This window comes from Corylus avellana, chromosome 10 (assembly GCF_965113065.1).
Source record: "Corylus avellana chromosome 10, dhCorAvel1.hap1.2, whole genome shotgun sequence".
Lineage (NCBI taxonomy): Eukaryota > Viridiplantae > Streptophyta > Magnoliopsida > Fagales > Betulaceae > Corylus > Corylus avellana.
The window spans coordinates 16708488-16728435 of record NC_142499.1 but is presented as its reverse complement, the minus strand read 5'-3'; the positions used below and the strand labels follow the sequence as shown (position 1 = coordinate 16728435).

Sequence of the window (19948 nt, the reverse complement as noted above, 5' to 3'; positions counted from 1 at the left end):
GTTTTATACACATATTTCGAAATAATCCAAACTTAATTGGTGACTCAAAGACTATACTGTATAGCCTCCAATCTTGGCAGGTGCGGCATACACGTAGGGAAGCTAATAAGACAATTTATTTTTTGGCAAAAGCCACTCTTCAACAAGTTGGGAAAGAAATTTAGATAGAATAATACCATTTGTTTCTTCGTGATATTGTAACTTCGGATACCAATTCCGTGCTATCGAATTGGTTCACAGGGTCGAAGCATGACGTAACAAGAGTGATAGAGGGAATTGTTGATGAACGGTTAACCACCATTGGTGGGGCAACAGGTCGAACCACCGTTGGTGGGGCAACAAGTGGAATATTTACTAGAGGTAGGGGTGGGAGTCAGATAATTTGGTTATGAAAATGAGATTTTTGCATTTCGCACTGATATTGTCAATAAAGTTGAAATTTTTACCTACTTATTTCGCCAACTTTTTGTTTTATTACCGAATAGCGGTCGGTAATGTCGGTTCGGTAATATCGATCAATAATGGCGGTTGGTAATGTCAGTAAGCAAAGAAATGAAAAATTGGTCGGCAAAATCGGTTCGGTTAGAAAAATGCTATTCCGCTTACTAAACCAAGTTTGTCGGAAATATAAAAAGTCTACCACCTACCGGCCATCGGTTAAGCGGTGTTGGTAGGTGTCGGTCGGTTCTTGATCGATAGGCGATTGAATAGGTAGGAGGTTAATTTGCCCATCCTTAACTCGAGGGCTTTCCCAATATTATTCAAATCTTGTTGGGCAAGATAAAGAAACTGTCAAACTACATGGCATTGAGAGCAATACGGTTTCATATTGCAGTGCTGGTGCATATGCACATGAGAGATGCTTATATGCGGTTGTGGCAAAAAACATGGGTTGTTTGCCTTCCATTCAAGTGGTGACACCTCACTTAGTACATGTTAAAAAAATGAGAGTGTCTTCTCTGTGGTCATTGGTTGTTGCACAAAACAAGGGTTTTGTGCAATCCACTTAGAGTTTGACACATCATCATTGAAAGAAAATTGCAAGAAAAATATATGTGAGCAAAACACTGGATTATTTTTCTCATATCCATTTGAACCACCACTCGCCTCTGTCTGCCTCCTCAGACCGCCTCCGTCTCTCTCTTTGTCGGCCACCCCCGGCCCATGGGGTGGCCTACGAGCCACCCCTAGGCCATGGGGTTGCCGTCGAGCCACTCCTAGACCATGGGGTGGTCGTGCGCCACCCCAGAAGATCACCAGATCTCTCTCTCCCTCTCTCTCTCTCTCTCTCCGAGGGTGGCTTGCGAGACCATCCCTAGGCCATCTGAGGTGGCCTGCGATGGGTTGGGGTGGCTGCGTGGACCACCCCTACGCCATCTAGGGTAGTGCGCAGCCACTCTCAGGCACGGGAGGCCACTGGGGGTGGCTCGCGGCCACCCCCAGGCTATTGCAGGCCACCCCCGTCACCCCCCTGGGTTGATGCTCCTCGAAGGCTGTCACTTCTAATTTTTATTTATTTTTAATTGAGAGAAGGAGAATTATTCTAGTATTTTATTCTCATTTTAAGTTTGTGTACTAAGCTGATGTGTCTGCCGCTTAACGGTGGGCACAAAACAGCGGTTTTGTGCACTGTTGAAGATATTCTCGCATAGAAAATAAGATGAAAACACTGGATCCAAATTGTTATCAAACCACCAAATAAAAAATTAACCCACCGTGGGTAGTCGGAGAGAGATTACCGGTGCCTGATGTTAGAGAGTAGAGACTGAAAAACTTTTTCGCAAGGGATTGTGAGACCCATGTCGTGGCTGAAGCCAAATTCTTCATCAGCATGCTGGAGAAGGATTTGGAACTCAAGACGATTCAAGTAAGAGATTGGGACAATGTATCTGCTTCTATTTTCTCCAACATATACAACAAAATGACCCTTTGGGACGTCCAAATGAAGGCCTTGTTCATCATAGCTCTGTCGTTTCTTCCCTAAGCTTGAGCACCTCTTGAGAATTTGCTCAAGCATGGCTGCTTGAGGCAGTTTGTTTGATCTCTTGATAGCCATTTTTGGGGAGTAATGAAGTTGTTGGGTAAGACCAAAATGACCCACCCAGGCGTGGGTCACGGCCAGACCCAGGCGTGGGTCAGGCGGGTCACTGCCAAACCCAATTTTGTACTAATTTTGATTAGGTCCTTAAGTTTTGTACTAATTTTGATTAGGTCCTTTCCTATGATTTTTGTCTAATTTATTGACTTTCTAATTTTTTTTCCCTATGGGATAGAAAGAAAAAGGAAAAAAAGAAAAAAAAAACTCATAATGAAAAAACAAGGAGAAATGAAAAGAAAGAAAATTCAAAGTGGGAGCAGTGGCACACTCACCTAAACGAACGGGGCCCAATGGGTTGGTGTGATTGAGACCCACAGGCCACAGGCCACACTGACCACCACAACAATAAACTTGCCTATTTAGCTTCCCGTAGATCTGCATCTGGTAACCTAACTCCTCCCCTCTCTTGGCGCCCATTCTGCTCCTCCATTCAGCTCTCATTTCCAACTACCAATGGCGAGCGAAGGCATTCTCTTGGGGATGGGTAACCCACTCCTCGACATCTCTTCCGTCGTCGACGACGAGTTCTTGCAAAAGTGTGTCACTCATGCCATCCTCTTTTTTGATTGCTTAGCTATCATTCTGATTCTTCTTTAGCTTACCAAAACCTAGATCTTCTCGTAATCGTTAGAATTCAATGTGCTTATAATCTCCTTGTCTGAAAGATATAGGCTTAAATCATGATTTTGTTTTACTTTCTACTATGATACTTTCATGTGCGGATCAAGATTTCCTATGGTTCTTAGGTATTCTGCTGGTAGATTTCTTCAAATCTCAACAATTATTTTGGATTAAATCGCTACATTAGCTTTTGTCGGTTCATTATTTAGCATATTTGTCGTTTTTTATCGCCCTGTTATTTTTAATATATTTATCTTCATTTATCGCCAGTGATCAATATGGTAAATAATAAAGTGATAAATACTGATATGTCAAAATCTCGATCATTTAATTTGAAAATAATAGTTAAGATTTGAAACAAATACCCTGGAATTTTAAAGAATTCAGATCCTTTATTTACATGTATGATTTTAGATTAAGTGCTTCTAGTGTTATAAGTACTTTGAGCAGGATTTGGAGATCTTATGCGTTTATAGCAAGTTCAGTCTAACTGTTTGTAGATTCTTTCCTTTTTATTAAAAAAATAGAAGAAAAATCCAGTTTCAGTGTTTTGATTGGCTAGTCATGTTTTCTGTGACAGGTATGATCTGAAGTTGAACAATGCAATCCTTGCAGAGGAAAAGCACTTACCAATGTGAGAAATTTCTTTCCATGTCAAGATCGGTGTAATGCTAATTTTGTTTATGTTTTAAAATGCTAATTCCCAGTGACCCAGTCTGAGTTTTGTTTAGCCTTAGACCCACAGAAATGATAATTTCCCTGGTATTAGATTGGATACCATTTCCTTGATCAAATATAGTATTGTTAAAACTTCCTCTACCCAAGACATGTACGAGATCTATTAATACTTTATATGATGGGCATTTTTACTATATATTTGTTGAGATTTAGGCCCCGTTTGTTTCGGCGTAAAATGTTTTCAACAAAAAATATTTTCTGGAAAAAATGGCTATTTTTTAGTGTTTTTTTACAACCTTGAAAATGGTCCAGAAAACATTTTATGGCGTTTGGCTAGGACCGAAAATCACCAAATATGCACCAAAATGTACCTGGTAACTTGGTTGAAGATTGGAAATTTCAATTTAATTTTTGTTACACTGCGGATTCCCTGTTCCCTCTATGTGAAAATATGCTTATTTACTTGATCAACCATGGACCAATGTTAGTTAGATGTATGTCTCAGGTATGATGAAATGGCTAAAAAGTACAACAATGTGGAGTACATTGCTGGAGGTAATGCTTTCATTCCATAATTTTGAAATTTAAAAAATTGTTTTGCTATTTGACTTCAGTAGATAGTATTGATCAATGATAAGTTTGATTTAATTTTATTGTTTGCAGGTGCTACTCAAAATTCAATCAGAGTTGCCCAGGTACATTATTATTACATCCTTCAGTGGTACTGGAAGATATTCAGTCATATTTTCCCTTCACTCTGTTTAAAAGTGAGTTACTCTTTGCTTTGCAGTGGATGCTTCAAATTCCTGGTGCAACAAGTTATATGGGTTGCATTGGGAAGGACAAGTTTGGGGAGGAGATGAAGAAGAACTCAAAACTTGCTGGTGTTAATGTAAGTTTCTTCACCTTTCGAATGGTAATATTGGACCATAGAATGGTAATATTTTCAACATTATCTGATACATATCAAAATCAGGTTCACTATTATGAGGATGAATCTGCACCAACAGGAACTTGTGCTGTTTGTGTTGTGGGTGGTGAAAGGTTGGTTTCATCAAGCCTACTATGAAAGTTTTTTGTACTTCCTCCCAAAATGTCACATAACATCTTTCTCTTAGTATTTGAACTGAGTAAAAGGTTCTCAAACTTGTGGCTAGCTGGATTAATAACACTGTTGGATGAATATGTAGGTCACTTGTTGCTAACTTGTCTGCTGCAAATTGCTACAAATCGGAACATTTAAAGAGGCCAGAGAACTGGGCATTGGGTACACTGTCTGCCTATGTACTCTTGGTTTTGTATTTTGATTTTGTAGTTATTCATTCTTGTGAGCTGACTTCTCTGTGAAATCTTGATTGGATAGTTGAGAAGGCTAAGTACTTCTATATTGCTGGGTTTTTCCTCACTGTATCCCCAGACTCCATACAGCTTGTTGCTGAACATGCAGCTGCAAATGACAAGGTAAAATATGATAAATATTTGGAATCCCCCTCTTATCAACTGGTTTTCATTAGATTATACATGGGAATGCTTAACATCTAAATTTTACTGCAGATCTTCATGATGAACCTTTCTGCTCCATTTATCTGTGAGTTCTTCAAGGATGCACAGGATAAAGTTTTGCCGTAAGCATTTCGTCATCTTCTTTTGTGGTAGTAAGTATATATTCATATTGATGTAGGCCATGCCTTTTTTGGGGTTCAGGTATATGGACTTTGTTTTTGGAAATGAGACAGAAGCAAGAACCTTCTCAAAAGTTCATGGTTGGGAGGTAATGGCTGCTTGGTACTGTTTCTACCCAATTCACAGTTTCTTTTCCTAAGTTTAACATGCTTGGTCTGTTCTTTATGACCAGACTGATAATGTAGAGGAGATAGCACTAAAAATCTCCCGGTTGCCCAAAGCGTCAGGAACACACAAGAGGATAACTGTTATTACTCAGGGTGCTGATCCTGTAGTTGTTGCCGAGGACGGGAAAGTGAAGAAGTTCCCTGTGATACGATTACCTAAAGAAAAACTTGTTGATACAAATGGAGCAGGTTTGCTTTGTTTTGTTTTTGTAATGTTTCAAATTTCTGAATAGACTAGCTTTACTTTTCTTTCTTTTTCGTTTTTTGAGAAGTGATTGGGCCCAATAGAAGGGGAAGGAGAGATTTGAGTGGTCCCCGTCTGATTGAGTTATACTTGGAATTTGGACTAGAGTACTTTATTATCTGCAAAGTAGTGTCAAAAATCTAAATCATCTAGAGCATTTAATGATAAAGGTTAATCTGCCTGTTCATTTTCCTTGCAAAGTATAATGTTGTATAAATACATCAATGAATAGGCAAACTCAGATGGCTATCTGTAGCTGCAATGTTTATTACTTTCATTTCCTGGTTGGCATATTAGAATAATTCAAATTACCAATTCAAACAAATAATGGTAAATGGTTTATCCATGAATTGGTTTCATTTGCTCCTTAACATTTAAAATCATGACTGCGTTTAGAACTGGTGTGGGGTCGTTGTTACTAAAAATCACAAAGGTGTATGTACAGTACTGTCATGGTACTATAAAATATTGTCCACTACTGCACAAACAATAAATGGAATTGTTTTCTGATTAACTTAATTCACTAATTTACTTTTTGCAGGGGATGCATTTGTTGGAGGATTTTTATCACAGTTGGTTCAAGAGAAATCCATTGAAGACTCTGTGAGAGCTGGCTGTTATGCAGCTAATGTTATCATTCAGAGGTCTGGCTGCACGTTCCCAGAGAAGCCTGATTATAATTAAGCCATTCATTATTTCCCCTGCGGTCCATGGCATTATTTTAGATTTTGGGTGTTGAGAATCATATTATTGTTTGATATTTGAATTTTGAGGATTATTAAAAATAACATCAATGCATAAATGTCCTCAAGGACCCAGCTATCCAGTACGGAAATTTGATTCCCAGAAAAGTATATATATATATATATTTTACCTTGTGATGATTGAAGTATGTGGTTTAATTTAGTTTTTCTAGCATTGCTAGAAATAGATATATAAGCCATTGCTCATAAATGTTGGTTAATGGGCATGAAACATTATCAAAACCTGTAGAGATCTTTGAGGTTAAACATTTTATCAAATCAGCCCTTCAGGTTTAAAATTTATCAAGATACTTTTTTAAGTTATGCTTCGTTGTTAATTGCTCCCTATATATACATAGTCTACCCACCCATCCACTCACACCTCCATGGATGGGTGGTTGCTCCACCCACCATTAGAGGTGTTGGGGTTGCCTTACTGCTTTGTCTGCTGGTGGAGTGCTAGTCACAACCCACCCACGCTCGTCGCTATGGGCGTGGATGAGTAGGGCAACCCGCCCATTGGTTGAGGGTGCTTGGCTGGGACGACCTGCCCACCAACCGGTGGAGGGTGTAAAACCCTTCTCTTGTAGGAAGACAATACTATGCATCATTCAAATAAAAAATACACAGATACAAGAATTCTATAACGTGAAAATCAAAGGACTAACATCTCATCCCATTGAAACTTAAACGTTAAACTTTAGTTTTCACAGAAAAGAACTAATGCTCAAGTGCTTTTACAAACACTTTGCCCCTCCCCTGAGTCTCTGTAAAGGGCACTGAGGTGAGGTGTGTTTTTTTGCCTTGGGGCAAAATCCTATTCTCCTGGTCATTTGGGCTGTGGAGGGGTTGGGGAAAATTCTCAAATAGGAGATTGGCACGATAAAGGAGGAACTTACAAGCCTGTGGGGAAATATGTCGTTAATAGAGGAAGAACATAATAGGATAGCAATCTTGGAGATCGTTGTTTAGTGGAAAATATTACCATTTTTTTATCCTCCTAAAACTAATGCGACTTTTAAAATCATCTTTAAATTTTATATTAATTATACTTGAATTTTGATCCAATGGTGATTTTGGAAGTCACATCAACTTTAGGAGGATTTTAGGAGAATAAAAAGATGGTACCTAGCATTAATGGCTGTTAGATCCACAATGAATATAGTTGTTCTCAATGAAGTAGGCGAGAATTTATATGTGATTGAGTTCTAGAACAAACAAGACATGAGCAGAGTTTGTAGGCTTGCCCTTGGCAATTTGATAGAAATCTTATGATTCTGCAGAAGCTTGATGGCTTGATGCCTCCAAAAGACATGCGTTTTACTCAATGATCTTTAAAATGTAATACTCAGCTTCAAATCATAGATGAAAAGTGTGAAATCGGGTACAATGTTGGTAAATCCGATGGAAATACATGGTAACTAAATGAGAATGATTATGGTGCAGAAGTTATGGTAGGTTTCCTAAAGAGCATGAAAAATACTGTCTTAAAAGGAAACGTATTGGATTTTGAAAAAAGAAAAACAATTGTATGAAGGTTTTAAATTGTTTTAGGCCATATGAAATGATGTGTAATGGTATCGTAGCTAATGGGCGAGGGTAGCCATCTTGTATGGTTTGTTGTGAATGACTTACTCAAATGCAACATTGGTTATCAAGTGATATCCATATCCTAGACGTGGCTCCACTTACGTCCGCGGGGCTGAAATTCTTGTGATTACCAACCCTTACACATAAAGCGTAATTGTTTGTCGGTCATTCAAGAGATTAAAAGAATGGTTAGATGTGCAACATTTATACTAGCACCCACTTGCGCAATCTTCTTCTTCTTGTTATTTATGATATGCGCAATTGCTTTACTTGTACCTTATGATTATGATGTTTCAAGAATAAATCTTATTTTTCCAACTTCATTTTAATGTACAATGAATCTATTTACCGAGTATCCAACTCACCCCTTATTATTATGTTTTAAAACAACTTAAATGATGTCGTAGCAGTGGCGGAGCCAGACAATTCATATTGGGGGTGCCGCTAAAATTTTTTTGAGGGTACCAAGTGGTAACTTGTGTAAGTAGGAGAGAAGAAATTTTATTTTATTTTTTGAGAGTGCTTTGTGGAACTTGAGGGAAAAACAGCAAAAAATAAAATAAAATTTTAAAGTCACGGCACCCCCAAAGCCTCAAGTGACTATGCCACTGTGTCGTAGACGGTTCTATAAGCCATAAAAATTAGAGTGGAAAGCCTTCACCTAAGTGCTTGTATCACATTAGTTCTTTCATGTTTCTGTAAACTTTCTTATTTCCCTTACATTAAGACAAAGGTATTAAGATTAAACTTTTAAAGTTTTAATGGGATGAGAAGTAATGACAAATTGAGGGCCTTGAGGTAAAATTGGACAAAGTTTTCCTTTAAATTGGGTTGGAAGAATTTTCTTAAACTTTGTATATAAAAGTGACATGTGTCCTTTTTTTTTTTTTTAAAAAAAAAAATAATAATAATATGTGAGATGTACATGAGTTTTTAATAAAATTTATTCAAACTTTGTCCCTACTATTAAAAAAACATGTACATCTCAGATATTCAAGAGACTCATGTCACTTTTATAGACTAGATTGAATGAAATTTTTCTAACCCAGTTTGAAGGAAAACTTTGTTCAGTAAAATTTATCTTCCTTTTTTCTTTTTTTTTCATCATTTTATATTTGGGCATTTAAGTTTTCATGGCCATTCACCGATCGAAAGTCTGAAGTTTGAAAAATAAATCTTACCAAAATTAGGGTGTCATTGTCATTTTATGTGACGTTATCGTAATCAACGATGAACCCCAATTTGATTGAACCGACAATGGAGATTGAAATTTTGCCAAACGCAGCAATCATCCGATTCATCTCCTATGCTATGGGGCCCTGTATCTTGAAGCTTCCTAGCGATCCAATTATATGTGAAACTCAAATCTTCATTTCCTATATATTTTTACTAAGTTGGCATATTTTATTTATTTTTTTTTAAAAAAAGAAAAAAAATACAAAATTAGTCTACACTGTTTACCTGATTTGCAATTTACTTCATGTTATATGAAAATGAACTCATAGATCATTGAAATATGCCAAAAAACACAATTTACTCCCAACATCTAAATTTCTTCCCTTCACAGGTAGGGGTGTACAAGCGGTTGCGATTGTTGAATTTTAATAACCGCAACTGCTTTGCTTAGGCGGTTAGCGATTATTCAAACCAATAACTGATGGGTTTTTTTTTTTTTTTTTTTTTTTTTAATATGCTTTTGGAGTCTTGGACTTTTTGAGGTGTTTTGAGCCTTTTTATGCTTATTTTTGGATTTATTTTAAATAGTTTTGGGTCAAAATGTTCCAAAAAATAATGAATATGATAAAACCCTATCCCTAATTTGTATTTAAAACGACGCCGTTTTAGTGTTAAACACCAAAACTATATTGTTTTAATGTTATATATATATATATATATATATATATATATATATATATATATATATATATATAAGGGTAAGTGGTTAGCGGTTATTAACCGCTTTTCCTACCCCTAAACCGCTAACCGCTCCATCCTAGGTGGTTAGCGATTTTTTATAACCGTCTAGTTTGTCAACCCCTATTAATAGGTTTCGAGAGTGTGATATGTCAAATCTATTAAAATTGTGATATATGTCTTATTTAAATTAGTGTCGGGCTAATAAAATCTATTAAGTCAATGAATAGAATTGGACTATAAGGAGTAAATTGTTTTATTGACGTACTTACCGAGTTTATTTTGATACCATATAAAATTAATTGTAAATCAGATAAATCACATTAACTAAGTTTGGACAAAGTTTTCTTCCAAATTGGGTTGGAGGAATTTCTTTCAACCTAGTCTATGAAAGTGACATGTGTTCTTTTTTTTAATAACATGTGAGATGTACATGACTTTTTAATAAAATTTATTTCAACTTTGTCTCTACTATTAAAAAAAACATGTGTATCTCACGTGTTTAAGGAATACATGTCACTTTTATAAACTATGTTGAAGAAAATTCTCATAACCCAATTTGCAGAAAAACTTTGTCCAGATTGTATATTTCCTAAAAAAAATAATAAAAAATAAATAGAATACCCAAACTCGATGAAAATATATGCTAAATAACATGAGAATATAAAAATAGGATTATTTTCATTTAATGAATAATATCCGTTTTTTGGGCCAAATTTAAAATTAATGCATTAAACGGCTTTTTAAAAACTTTAAAAATCAATAATGAGCTACATTTCGATGATGCGATGCTTCTTTCCCCTCTACCACAATAAATAATAAATATGCAGTCGCCGCACCAACACCAGCGCGGCGATCCCACGCGCTGTGACATCACGTGAACTCAACTCTCACCCTTTGGAAATACAGACCTCTTCTCCACGGATACCCTCTCTCTATCTCTCTCTCTGCTTCGTTTTCTCTCAAACCACAAGAAGAAACGATTAGTCAACAAGAAGCAACAATCCAGCCAAAAAAAAAAGAAAAACAAAAAGAAAAAAGAAAAAAGAAAAATCGCTTCCGAATCAAGCGTTGCCCACACCGCCATGACTGATCACCCCAGGCTGCAAAACCTGCGCAGTACGTCCCAGCTCTTCCGCGAGACGACGTCGTCTTTCGCTTCCAATCTCCCCACATTCCTCTTCCTCTCCCTCCTCCTCCTCTCCTTCCGGACCACCGTAGAGGATGGCACGCGCCACGTCACCTCCTTTATTGACCGCGATCCTTCCCTCAAGGCTCTACTCTCCCGCCTCGACCTCGCCGGCACTCAAGCCCACCGCAACCCCGACGCCGCCCCCGCCGCATCCCTCCGTCACCGACACGGCCACCGCCGCCGTCCTTTCCTCCATCTTACCCGCGTCGGCACCTTGGACGACGATTTCTTCTCCGGAGACGACCACGACGACGGCTCCCCCTTTGGCTCCACCCGCAAGGCCCCCCTCAATGGCACCCTCGTGTTTCTTGGCGGTTTCAGCCCCAAAGTAGGGCTTTCGGATCGCGTGGTCGACAACGGGATCAACATCCCCAAGATCGTGCGCACGGGGATTACATTCAGAGCCGACAGCTTGAGCCTTTATCTCTCCGACGAGGAAGACGACAAGAACGATGAGCGAGAAGAGAACGAGACGATTGGATTGGAGGAGAAGGCTCAAGACTTGGACAGAGTGGTGGACTTCCAATTCCTTATCAGGGGACTAGAGCTCGGTCGCCGCGACACTGCAACGCTGCTCTTCCTTGTGAGTTTTCTATCCGCCGCCTATGGTTGGGTGATTCTGGGGTTTCTCGTTACGTATTCATTGGTGTTAGGCATTGTTTTCATTACTGTTGTGAATGATCTGTTAGGGAGGTTCAGTTCATTTCTTGGTACAGTGTGGGAGGGTTCAAGATTGGGCCTCAAGAGGCTTTCGGGGTTTATTTTGATGAGATGGGCGGTGAGAGATGCACTAACTCAGCTCCTAGGGTTGTGGTATTTTGGCGAAATCGAAGATCAGTACTCTTTTTTTAAGCTGTTTGTGAGATTGAAGCTGATGCCGTTTTCGATTATGTCTCCGTGGATTAGGGGTTATGAGAAGGAGATTTCAGGGTTTCTGTTTACGTGGTTTTTGGCCGATACATTTGTGGCTTTTATATTTGCTGTGGATGCTTGGGTTGCAATAGTGGATGCGAGGAGGAACGGGAGGGAGATTATGAAGGAAGGTTGTTATTTGATATCGACGATGTTGAACCAGGCTATCCAGATTAAGTGTTTGGAAGCTATTTTCTGTGGGTCGTTTGTCAGATGGGTTCTTGCTCGGTTCTGTGGAAGATTTGTTGCCATGGTGTTTCAGTCGGTTGTGGAGGTTTATTTCATGGTGGCTTGGTTGATATTTTACTTTGCCTCAAGGTCTAGGGATGCTAGTTTGCAGGGGAGGAGGTTTGGGAGGAGAGAATTAGAGGGCTTGATTGAGGGCCTAAGATGATGCTCAATGGTAATCAGGTGAGACTTTCGCCCGTAGGAGGTGCCGATTTGTAACTCTAAATCAGTGGTAATCTGTTGGTGCTTTGTGTGTTCCTATTTTGCAATACCTGTGATCAGCACTGCCATTGTTTGGTGTAGTCACCATCAATGTGCTGTATTACTTTTATCACGAGGCAACATACTACTTGTGTATAATATTGCACGGGAATGCTTCATGTGTATATCTTGTAGCGAGCATTTTTTAAGGCCTTGCAATGTTTCATATAGGTCATGATGATGTAAGAACTTGCAACTGGTCATGATTTTTCTCATTTTTCTCAGTGCAGGATTTTTTTTTTTTTTCTAAGCCAGTGCAGGAAATACTTGTGCTATTATACTACAGAGCTTTCATGTTTGTGGTCATTTGCCATTTATATTCTGTAAAGTGCAAATGAGGACGCATAGAATAGATTGATAATTGGCATCAAGAAGCTGGACTTTTTTGAATTGTTTTAGTGTTCTGCTGGATTTTCCTCTCTTTATTTTTGGTCAGATTTTTGCATGATATTGGGCTTCTCTACATAAATTTTGCCTTTTACTTCAAAAGCCACAACCTTGGTTATGTACTATTCTATCTCTTGCAATAAACTAATTGAAAATGAGGATGACTAAAGAGAAATCTGGATAAGAATTGGTAGTGAGCATATCATTGTGCAATATACAGCATAGTATGTGATACTTTTATGCTGATTTAGATGTGAAAGGCATACTTGAAGTTCTCATTTTTATCTTGCTTAGGATTAGGCAATTGCAATTTTAGTAACTTGTCGGAGACATGTCTGGATTGATGCTAGAGATACCTGCAGTATGGAGAATTTATATTGTAGGAGACTTGAGTGGTGGGGAATTTATAAACTTTGAGTTTCAATGTTTCTGTTATGCTTTTCTCATAGGATTGCGGGATATTGTTGGAAAAGATCTCTTGACAGTGTTGGAGTGAATTCTATTGGGAAAAAAAAGAAAAAAAAGAAAAGAAAAATAATCACTCCTTGTATTTTCATTATTCTAAAAATACTTACTCTATTGTTTTTTGGTCCAAGTTGCCAAGAGAGTTTCTGCCAAGTTAGCAGGTCGTCAATTCACTCACACCTCGTAATAAAGGGGATGCTTCATACTCATCACTCCCCATAAAATTATAATTATGTTTCGAAAAATAATAGAATTATATATATATATATATATATATATATATATATATATATATATATTAAAAAAACGTCTTGTGTGGGGTTCGGAGGTTGGTGGTGGTAGAGGCTAGCCTACACTCCCGTTTTGTGGGGGTGGAGGTATTTTTTTTTGGTTAATTTATTATTTTTCAAGAAATAATTGTAATTTCAATGGTATGGGGTGTGACACTCTAAAAAGTTAGTTGCACATTGGAAAGATGAATTGCTCACATTGAATGGGTGGATTATGAAGGTGTTCACAAGTGATAAGTCCTGCATTGGTTTCTTATTAGGTGAGACTTTATAAGTGATTTTAAAGAGGTCCAATTGCAACTTCGATAAGTTGTTTTAGGAGTGACAGCACATATGTGACTAGAACTTTCTTTGATTCGTTACAAATGATATTCAAATAACCTACTAACATCATGTGATACTGAGGCATTGCATGATGTGGGCCTTGACGAGGATGTCAAGGATTTTACTTGGGAGGGATTGTGATGCCTTAGAAAGTTAGTCTCATATTGGGAATTCATGAATTGCCCACATTGAGTATTCTGGGGGCAGCAGTCCAAACTTCAATGTCACTGAAGGACTGGGATAGTGTTTCTAAAAACTGAAAGCTAAGGATGAGTACAGTAAAGTTACACTATATGTATGCATTGGTGAAAGGCTTGGTTCATGACTCAAGCGATGAAGAGATACGATGAGGTGGAGGTCAGTCATATGTGCAAATCCTGCTTATCCAACAAAGAAGATTAAAAAGTTAGCATCAATGAAACTGCAATTTTGTGGCCTTCTGAAAATATGTTTTCAGCTTTCAATCAGGGTAGCAAGGGTTGAAGTTTGAAGTTGGCTTTCTGAGTTACAACAGATTGTGCATATGTTTCTTGAAAGTTTTTCTTTCCTCATCTCACAACAATTTTAGCAAGTGGGCCATTACTCTACCTATGTTATGAGTATGTGATATTAACCAGCAGTGATTCTTGCCTGCTCTCCTCCCCCACTGATAGAGTCAGGAATTGTAAGTGAGAAGTAGGCTGTAGTAGTGTCGTACATATTTTCTGTAGTACCATCGTACAGATTTGCTTAGCTCTATGCAGTCCCTTGGAGCATGAAAAGAGTTATCTTTTAGGTGGTCGCATGGGAGAATCCACTCAGTTGATAGGTTTCAGGCCATCCTAGCTTTGTTTTTCAATATGCTCTCTTGTTTGGTAAACTAAGCTCTACATAGTCCTTGTAACATTGAGGGGATTCTCTTTGGGGTGTTGGTTGCATGGGGAAACCTGCTGTCATACCTAGGTTTCAGGTCAACCTAGCTTTGTTGGTTCAAAAGCTGTCCTGTCCATGCAAGCAAAAAAAATCTGTTTGTTGACCTAGTAGCTTGGAGTTTGGTTCCATTATCTTGTTTGAATTGCTAGGATATATGTTAGTAAGTGGATAATAGGCAAACTTTTAGGAGAACTGACCATTTCCCTACCTTTCCAATATCACAGGATTGGGTTTATGATCTATAAAGAGGAAGTATCTTTAACTGGCTGGGCAGCATGCCCAGAACCAGTTTATCTGCCCAATGGGTGGCAGGTACTAAGAAACTGTTTCACTTATTAAGGTGGGGGACTCTGATCAGTGGCAGCTTCTTGAAGAGGAGCATTGCCAACTGAAGTGTTAGGAAAATACATTTATTTTCCTCCCATCATGCACAACCAACTTGTGACCCTTCTAAGGAGCCTTTTTCCTCTGAATGTGCCATGCCGCATTAATGAATAATAAGAGTTGGCCTCACAATTCCACTGCTTAGAGTTTCTGAGGTTTTCTTCTAGAAAAGTTGTGACCCCAAGGTCTTTGAACTTAATGGCATCTCCTCTCCTTGTAAACAGGGTGGAGGGTGAGGTCATGCGGCCAATCTTGAATGGGATTGTGAATTGAATGTACCGTACCTATTGGTAATTTTTTTTGGGGATTTAGTTATGTCAGGATTTTTACTTATAGAAAAAAGAGTTGTCAGGATTTTCATTTCCTTTTGGGGACTCCCTTGGTTGTTGATGTAATATTGCTGGAGAGCCCTGGGGGTGTGGAATCACGCTTTCTCTTTTGCAATCGGCATGCAGATATATATTTCTTCTCTCTTTGTGTGTGAGGTCAACTTGTATTAAATGTTAACGTTACCTAGGCTAGGAATGCTTCAAGAAGCTGGTGAGCTTTTAATTTAAAAAAATATATCACAGCTCATTGACTAGTGACAGTAATGCTTTTGGGTTGTGGCATAAGCTGTTGGCCTTTGAAATTGTGTCTTCTGTCTTAGTGGTAATTTGATGACGCTGAATCTTCTTCCTTTTGTCTTGATGATGTTACTGAAGCTTTAAATCTCTGCATGCTCTTGCTAAATTTAAAACAGGGCCTTTAGAAATGGTATGTTTATGGAGTAAACTTATTGTTTCCAGATAGCAGATAGTTTTTGATGTATAAATCCATAGTGATCTGGATGCCATTTCAATGAGCCTCCCAGGATGTCTTAACTATTTTCCTAAAGCAGTCAACTGAAGATTTCAATGTTTGACAAGTTGTCTGCAAAATGAAACAGCCATGTAAGAAAGATAAAGTTACTTTATCTGAAGTGTTTTTTTTCTTTTTTTGGAAACTATAAGCTTTTTGTGTGTGGCATACATGTATAATATCAGATTTAGACAAGTTTTATGGTTAAATCAGTTAGTAATTTGGGCAGAAATTATGGTTAGTTTTGTAATGAGAGGGGGGAATCTGTAATTTTCTGTTACTCTTGCGAATTTAAGATATTTTGTTGATTGAGTTGAGTCTGGAACTTTCGGGAGTTTTTGTGTGTTTTGGATTTACTTTTCTTCCAATTCTAGTCGGTCTTTATTATGGTTATAATAGGTAGTTAGTTTACTAGTCAAATTAAGAGTCCTAATCGGAGTATGTTAAAGTAAGATTCAATGAATTTATACAAGTAGGTATTATTGTATTCAAAGAATTCTGATTTTGTTTAGTAAACTTTTGAGTGTTTTGATATTGAGGTATGTTGGCTTTAGTTAGTTCTCATCTGTTCTGCTTCTTCTTCAATGCACGCATGCAAGCATTGTTCATGGGTTTTGTGCTTCTCCTTCCCTAGAACATTCCTGTTCTTGCACATCCTTGAAACCCTACTTACCCTTCAAACAGCTGCTGTCCAGAATTTTTAGCATCCTGTTTGCTTCAGGAAACAGTCCTTTTAACTTTTTAACCTCATCTTTTCCGAACCTAGTTCTATATATAAACCCTGAAGATATTGTTCTATTATCCCTAGCTCTCCAAACCTGTCCTACCTCACATGGTTATGTACAAATCTGACGTAATTGATTTGTGAGCAGATGGTATAATTTACTTTTAATTTTTGACTGGATATTTTATAAGAGTTGAATTGGGAATTTGATTTATGAATGAATTTTGGACCAGTTGAGGAATTTGATGAATGGGGAAAGGAAGAATTAGGGATGAATTTTCAAGTGATAGGGCAAACGTTTTGTTTAAATGGAGAATGGAATTTGATTTATGTAGATGGAATCCAAAAGTTACTGTTTAATTTTGTATGAATTATATAGGGCAAGATAGGCTGGAGGGCTTGGTAAGGTGCAGGCAGGGCCGAAATTTGGGGCTTGTTTATTGCTTTATTGTCTGTTTCCGGCATAATGTCTATCATGCATTCTTTTAATGTCTGTTCTTTCTTTTAATGCTGGGGGTGTCTATCATGCATTCTTTTAATGTCTGTTCTTTCTTTTAATACTGGGGGTGTCTATCATGCATTCTTTAGTTAGTGTTTCAGAACTTGTTACTTTATCAAATGTCTTCTGTGGGTGAGACAAAATTGCAAATCTAAAGCATTCTTTATAGGTAACATCTGAAGCTTTTTGGCTAAAGAAAGAAACTAAAGCAGCGCCTGCTTTATTTTAAGCTTCCCCATATGGAGGAATTTCAACGCTTTTCTGTTTAAAACCATTGCCAGGTATTCTTCTGAGCATTTTATCTTCGTTTTTGCTGTGATTATAAGAATTGGTTGTCAATCTCGATTGCTTTTGTAACTTGAAACTCGGTTTCTGCTGCGTTTCCTTGTGTGGTTAGAACATCACCTTCCAAGAAGTCCGACTCCAAATATATTTGGCATGGGATGAATAACTTGAATTTGAGGGAAAAGGTTAGTGATGCTTGACACGTCAGCGAAGGTTTGGGCATAGGGTAGGACTTAAATAATTTGGAGGGTAAAAAGTAATGTTGTGAGAGCACTCACATCACATCAACCTCTTTAACCTCTTTTGGTTTCTGTAAATTTGTATAAAACCCCCTAAAATCTCCTTTTAGCAGCATCCCTAAATGTTACCTTAACTACCATTCAGCTACAATGGTACTACCTTATATTTGATTGACACTATAGCTCACCTTATCCTTTCCTTATTCAAAAAACAAAAAACAAAACAAAACAATACATCATGTTTGCTATGTTAACGACTAGCTTGGTTTTCCAACCTTCACTGACGAGGACTAGTGAATGATCGGGATTGACTCGAATTCACCTTGAATACCCAAGCCCATAGAGACACTATTTCAGTGACTCCGTTTCCGACAATGGCGAGTGTGTGATGACGTGTCAATATTATTGTTAGCATTTTTGTTATTATTGTCATTGTCGTTATTGTTGTTGTTATTGGTGGTGGTGGTGACGTCTTGGCGATGGTCGAGATGGTGGCTTTGAGGTCAAATTTGTGGATCTTTAAGAAGAAGACGTCTTCCTCTCTGGTCACGGAGGTGATCTCGCAGAAGGCCATGATGATGGTTTCTTTGCCGTCGACCTAGTTGTTTAGGTGGATGTTGTTGTTGGGATTGGGTTTTTGGCCTTCACTTTCAATTGTATTTGTTTGAGAGAGTGAGGTTTGATTTTTGAACTTACGATAGAATTGCTTGGAGTTTGAGAGGGGTGTGGGTCCTTGTAGGGGTGAAAATGCGGATACAGATGCGGATAATAGCAATATCTGCATCTGCATCCATAAAATGCGAATAATGGTTTTTGATATCCGCATCCGCCCGGTTAATGTAGATAATAAATGTGAATATTATCTATTATTCGCATTTGAGGTAATGAGCTTTTTAGACCTTGAAATTGTAATTTACTAATTGTTGCTTCTAAAAAAATTAAAAAATTAAATTTTTTTTTTTAAAAAAAAAACAACGTTATTTATAATTGAACACTATTATTCATATCACACTTACTAATCATTTTGCCAATAAATTTTCATCACATATATTATTTAATATTTAGCTTCCAGTAAATCTATAGTTGGTGACTAGAAAAAACATTTTTTTAAAAAAATAATAATAAATGAAGAATATATAAGGCAATTAATCAGAACAAATCAAAAAAGTTTTCTAAAGTGAAATCCAACAATATTACAAATTCAGCAAATATAAAAAACATAAATTAAAAAATATTAAATATAATATATATGTATATATATAATAATAAAATATATAAAGGATCTGCATCTACATATCCTAAAACCGTTATCTGCATTTGCGGATATTAGCTTTTGCTATTTATATGCGGATAGCGAATGCGAGCGATTATTATATGTCTGCATTTTTACCCCTAGTTTTTTTTTTGACATGTCCACACAAGGGAAGGAGGAGAGGAGATTCGAACTAGTGACATCCGCTTTATGAGGTGTGGTTCATAGCTGATTAAGCTACCCTTGGAGACATTTTTCACCCCTTGGATGTAGGAAATGGACGGTTGAAAACTAACGTGGATAATGGGATGGATTTTTTGGCTTGTTTTCTAACTGATATGGAGGTGTTGGGTAAAGAATATAGGGAAAAAAAAAAAAAAAAAGAGTAAAATTAATATTTAAATAGTATAGAGAAATATTATTATAAGGAAATTAATATAAAGTACATTTGTATAGAGAACTAAAAAGTAGCTTGGATTCCCTAAATTTAATTTGAAATTTAGGAAAACTACGGTTAGTGCTGAGAATTCCATGCAAATATTCTTACCCATGATTTCTGATAAAAATAATGTTATTTAGTAGACAATTATATAGTTGTTATATAACTTTATGATTCAATAGTGAAAATCAACTATTGGAATAAGTGCTTGTAAAAAAAAAAAAAATTAAAAAGTAATTTTCAGTGCCACTTCATTTTAATTGTATGTCAGTCATATAATAACCTACTAAATAACATTATTATTATTATTATTTTTTAAAGGATTCTTTCATATTCATTCATTAAAAAAATATCAAGAGCATAAAGCTCTTAGAGTTTAGAGAGTATAAGGTTCTGATAAATCATAACCAAAGTTATGAGGTTACAACGTCATAAAGACAAATATAAGAATCTTACAATCAAGTCTATCTATGACCAAAACTTCTACTAACCCATTCTAATAAGTATATGAAAGTGACTTCGATGTTGGTAGCTTTGACTGTCATATAATTATCAATAATGGATAGAAAAATTATTA

At 37.2% G+C, this 19948-nt stretch overlaps 2 protein-coding genes and 1 pseudogene across 3 annotated transcripts; 2 read left to right on the top strand and 1 right to left on the bottom strand.

Moving 5' to 3' along the window:
- Positions 1 to 1706: 1706 nt before the first annotated feature.
- On the bottom strand, positions 1707 to 2056 carry LOC132162098 (protein SMALL AUXIN UP-REGULATED RNA 16 pseudogene; annotated as a pseudogene).
- Positions 2057 to 2429: 373 nt separating this feature from the next.
- ADK2 (adenosine kinase 2) lies at positions 2430 to 6329 on the top strand. The gene is made up of 12 exons (XM_059606318.2): positions 2430 to 2634; positions 3300 to 3353; positions 3903 to 3952; positions 4061 to 4092; positions 4188 to 4289; positions 4374 to 4441; positions 4588 to 4664; positions 4761 to 4858; positions 4952 to 5022; positions 5102 to 5168; positions 5253 to 5436; positions 6033 to 6329. Exons 1-12 carry the CDS (start codon positions 2552 to 2554, stop codon positions 6173 to 6175), a joined length of 1029 nt encoding a protein of 342 aa, XP_059462301.2. The 5' UTR covers positions 2430 to 2551; the 3' UTR covers positions 6176 to 6329.
- A 4233-nt stretch (positions 6330 to 10562) lies between these two features.
- On the top strand, positions 10563 to 18534 carry LOC132191353 (uncharacterized). Of its 2 annotated transcripts, XR_009441268.2 has the most exons (3): positions 10563 to 12253; positions 17326 to 17437; positions 17554 to 18534. XR_009441268.2 is itself a non-coding variant. In XM_059606316.2 (2 exons), exon 1 carries the CDS (start codon positions 10824 to 10826, stop codon positions 12234 to 12236), a length of 1413 nt encoding a protein of 470 aa, XP_059462299.1. In that variant the 5' UTR covers positions 10563 to 10823; the 3' UTR covers positions 12237 to 12253; positions 17326 to 18534. The 2 variants fall into 2 exon arrangements, 1 of the variants encoding a protein (XP_059462299.1); XM_059606316.2 differs by having other exon boundaries at positions 17326 to 18534.
- Positions 18535 to 19948: the final 1414 nt, after the last annotated feature.

What these genes read in the sequence shown, in the direction of transcription:
- ADK2 (XM_059606318.2), top strand. Translation starts at nt 2,552, where the DNA reads ATGGCGAGCGAAGGCATTCTCTTGGGGATGGGTAACCCACTCCTCGAC. An exon ending in TGTGGAGTACATTGCTGGAG is followed by an intron (nt 3,953 to 4,060) that starts GTAATGCTTTCA and finishes TATTGTTTGCAG; the next exon opens with GTGCTACTCAAAATTCAATC. An exon ending in ATGCAGCTGCAAATGACAAG is followed by an intron (nt 4,859 to 4,951) that starts GTAAAATATGAT and finishes ATTTTACTGCAG; the next exon opens with ATCTTCATGATGAACCTTTC.
- LOC132191353 (XM_059606316.2), top strand. Translation starts at nt 10,824, where the DNA reads ATGACTGATCACCCCAGGCTGCAAAACCTGCGCAGTACGTCCCAGCTC.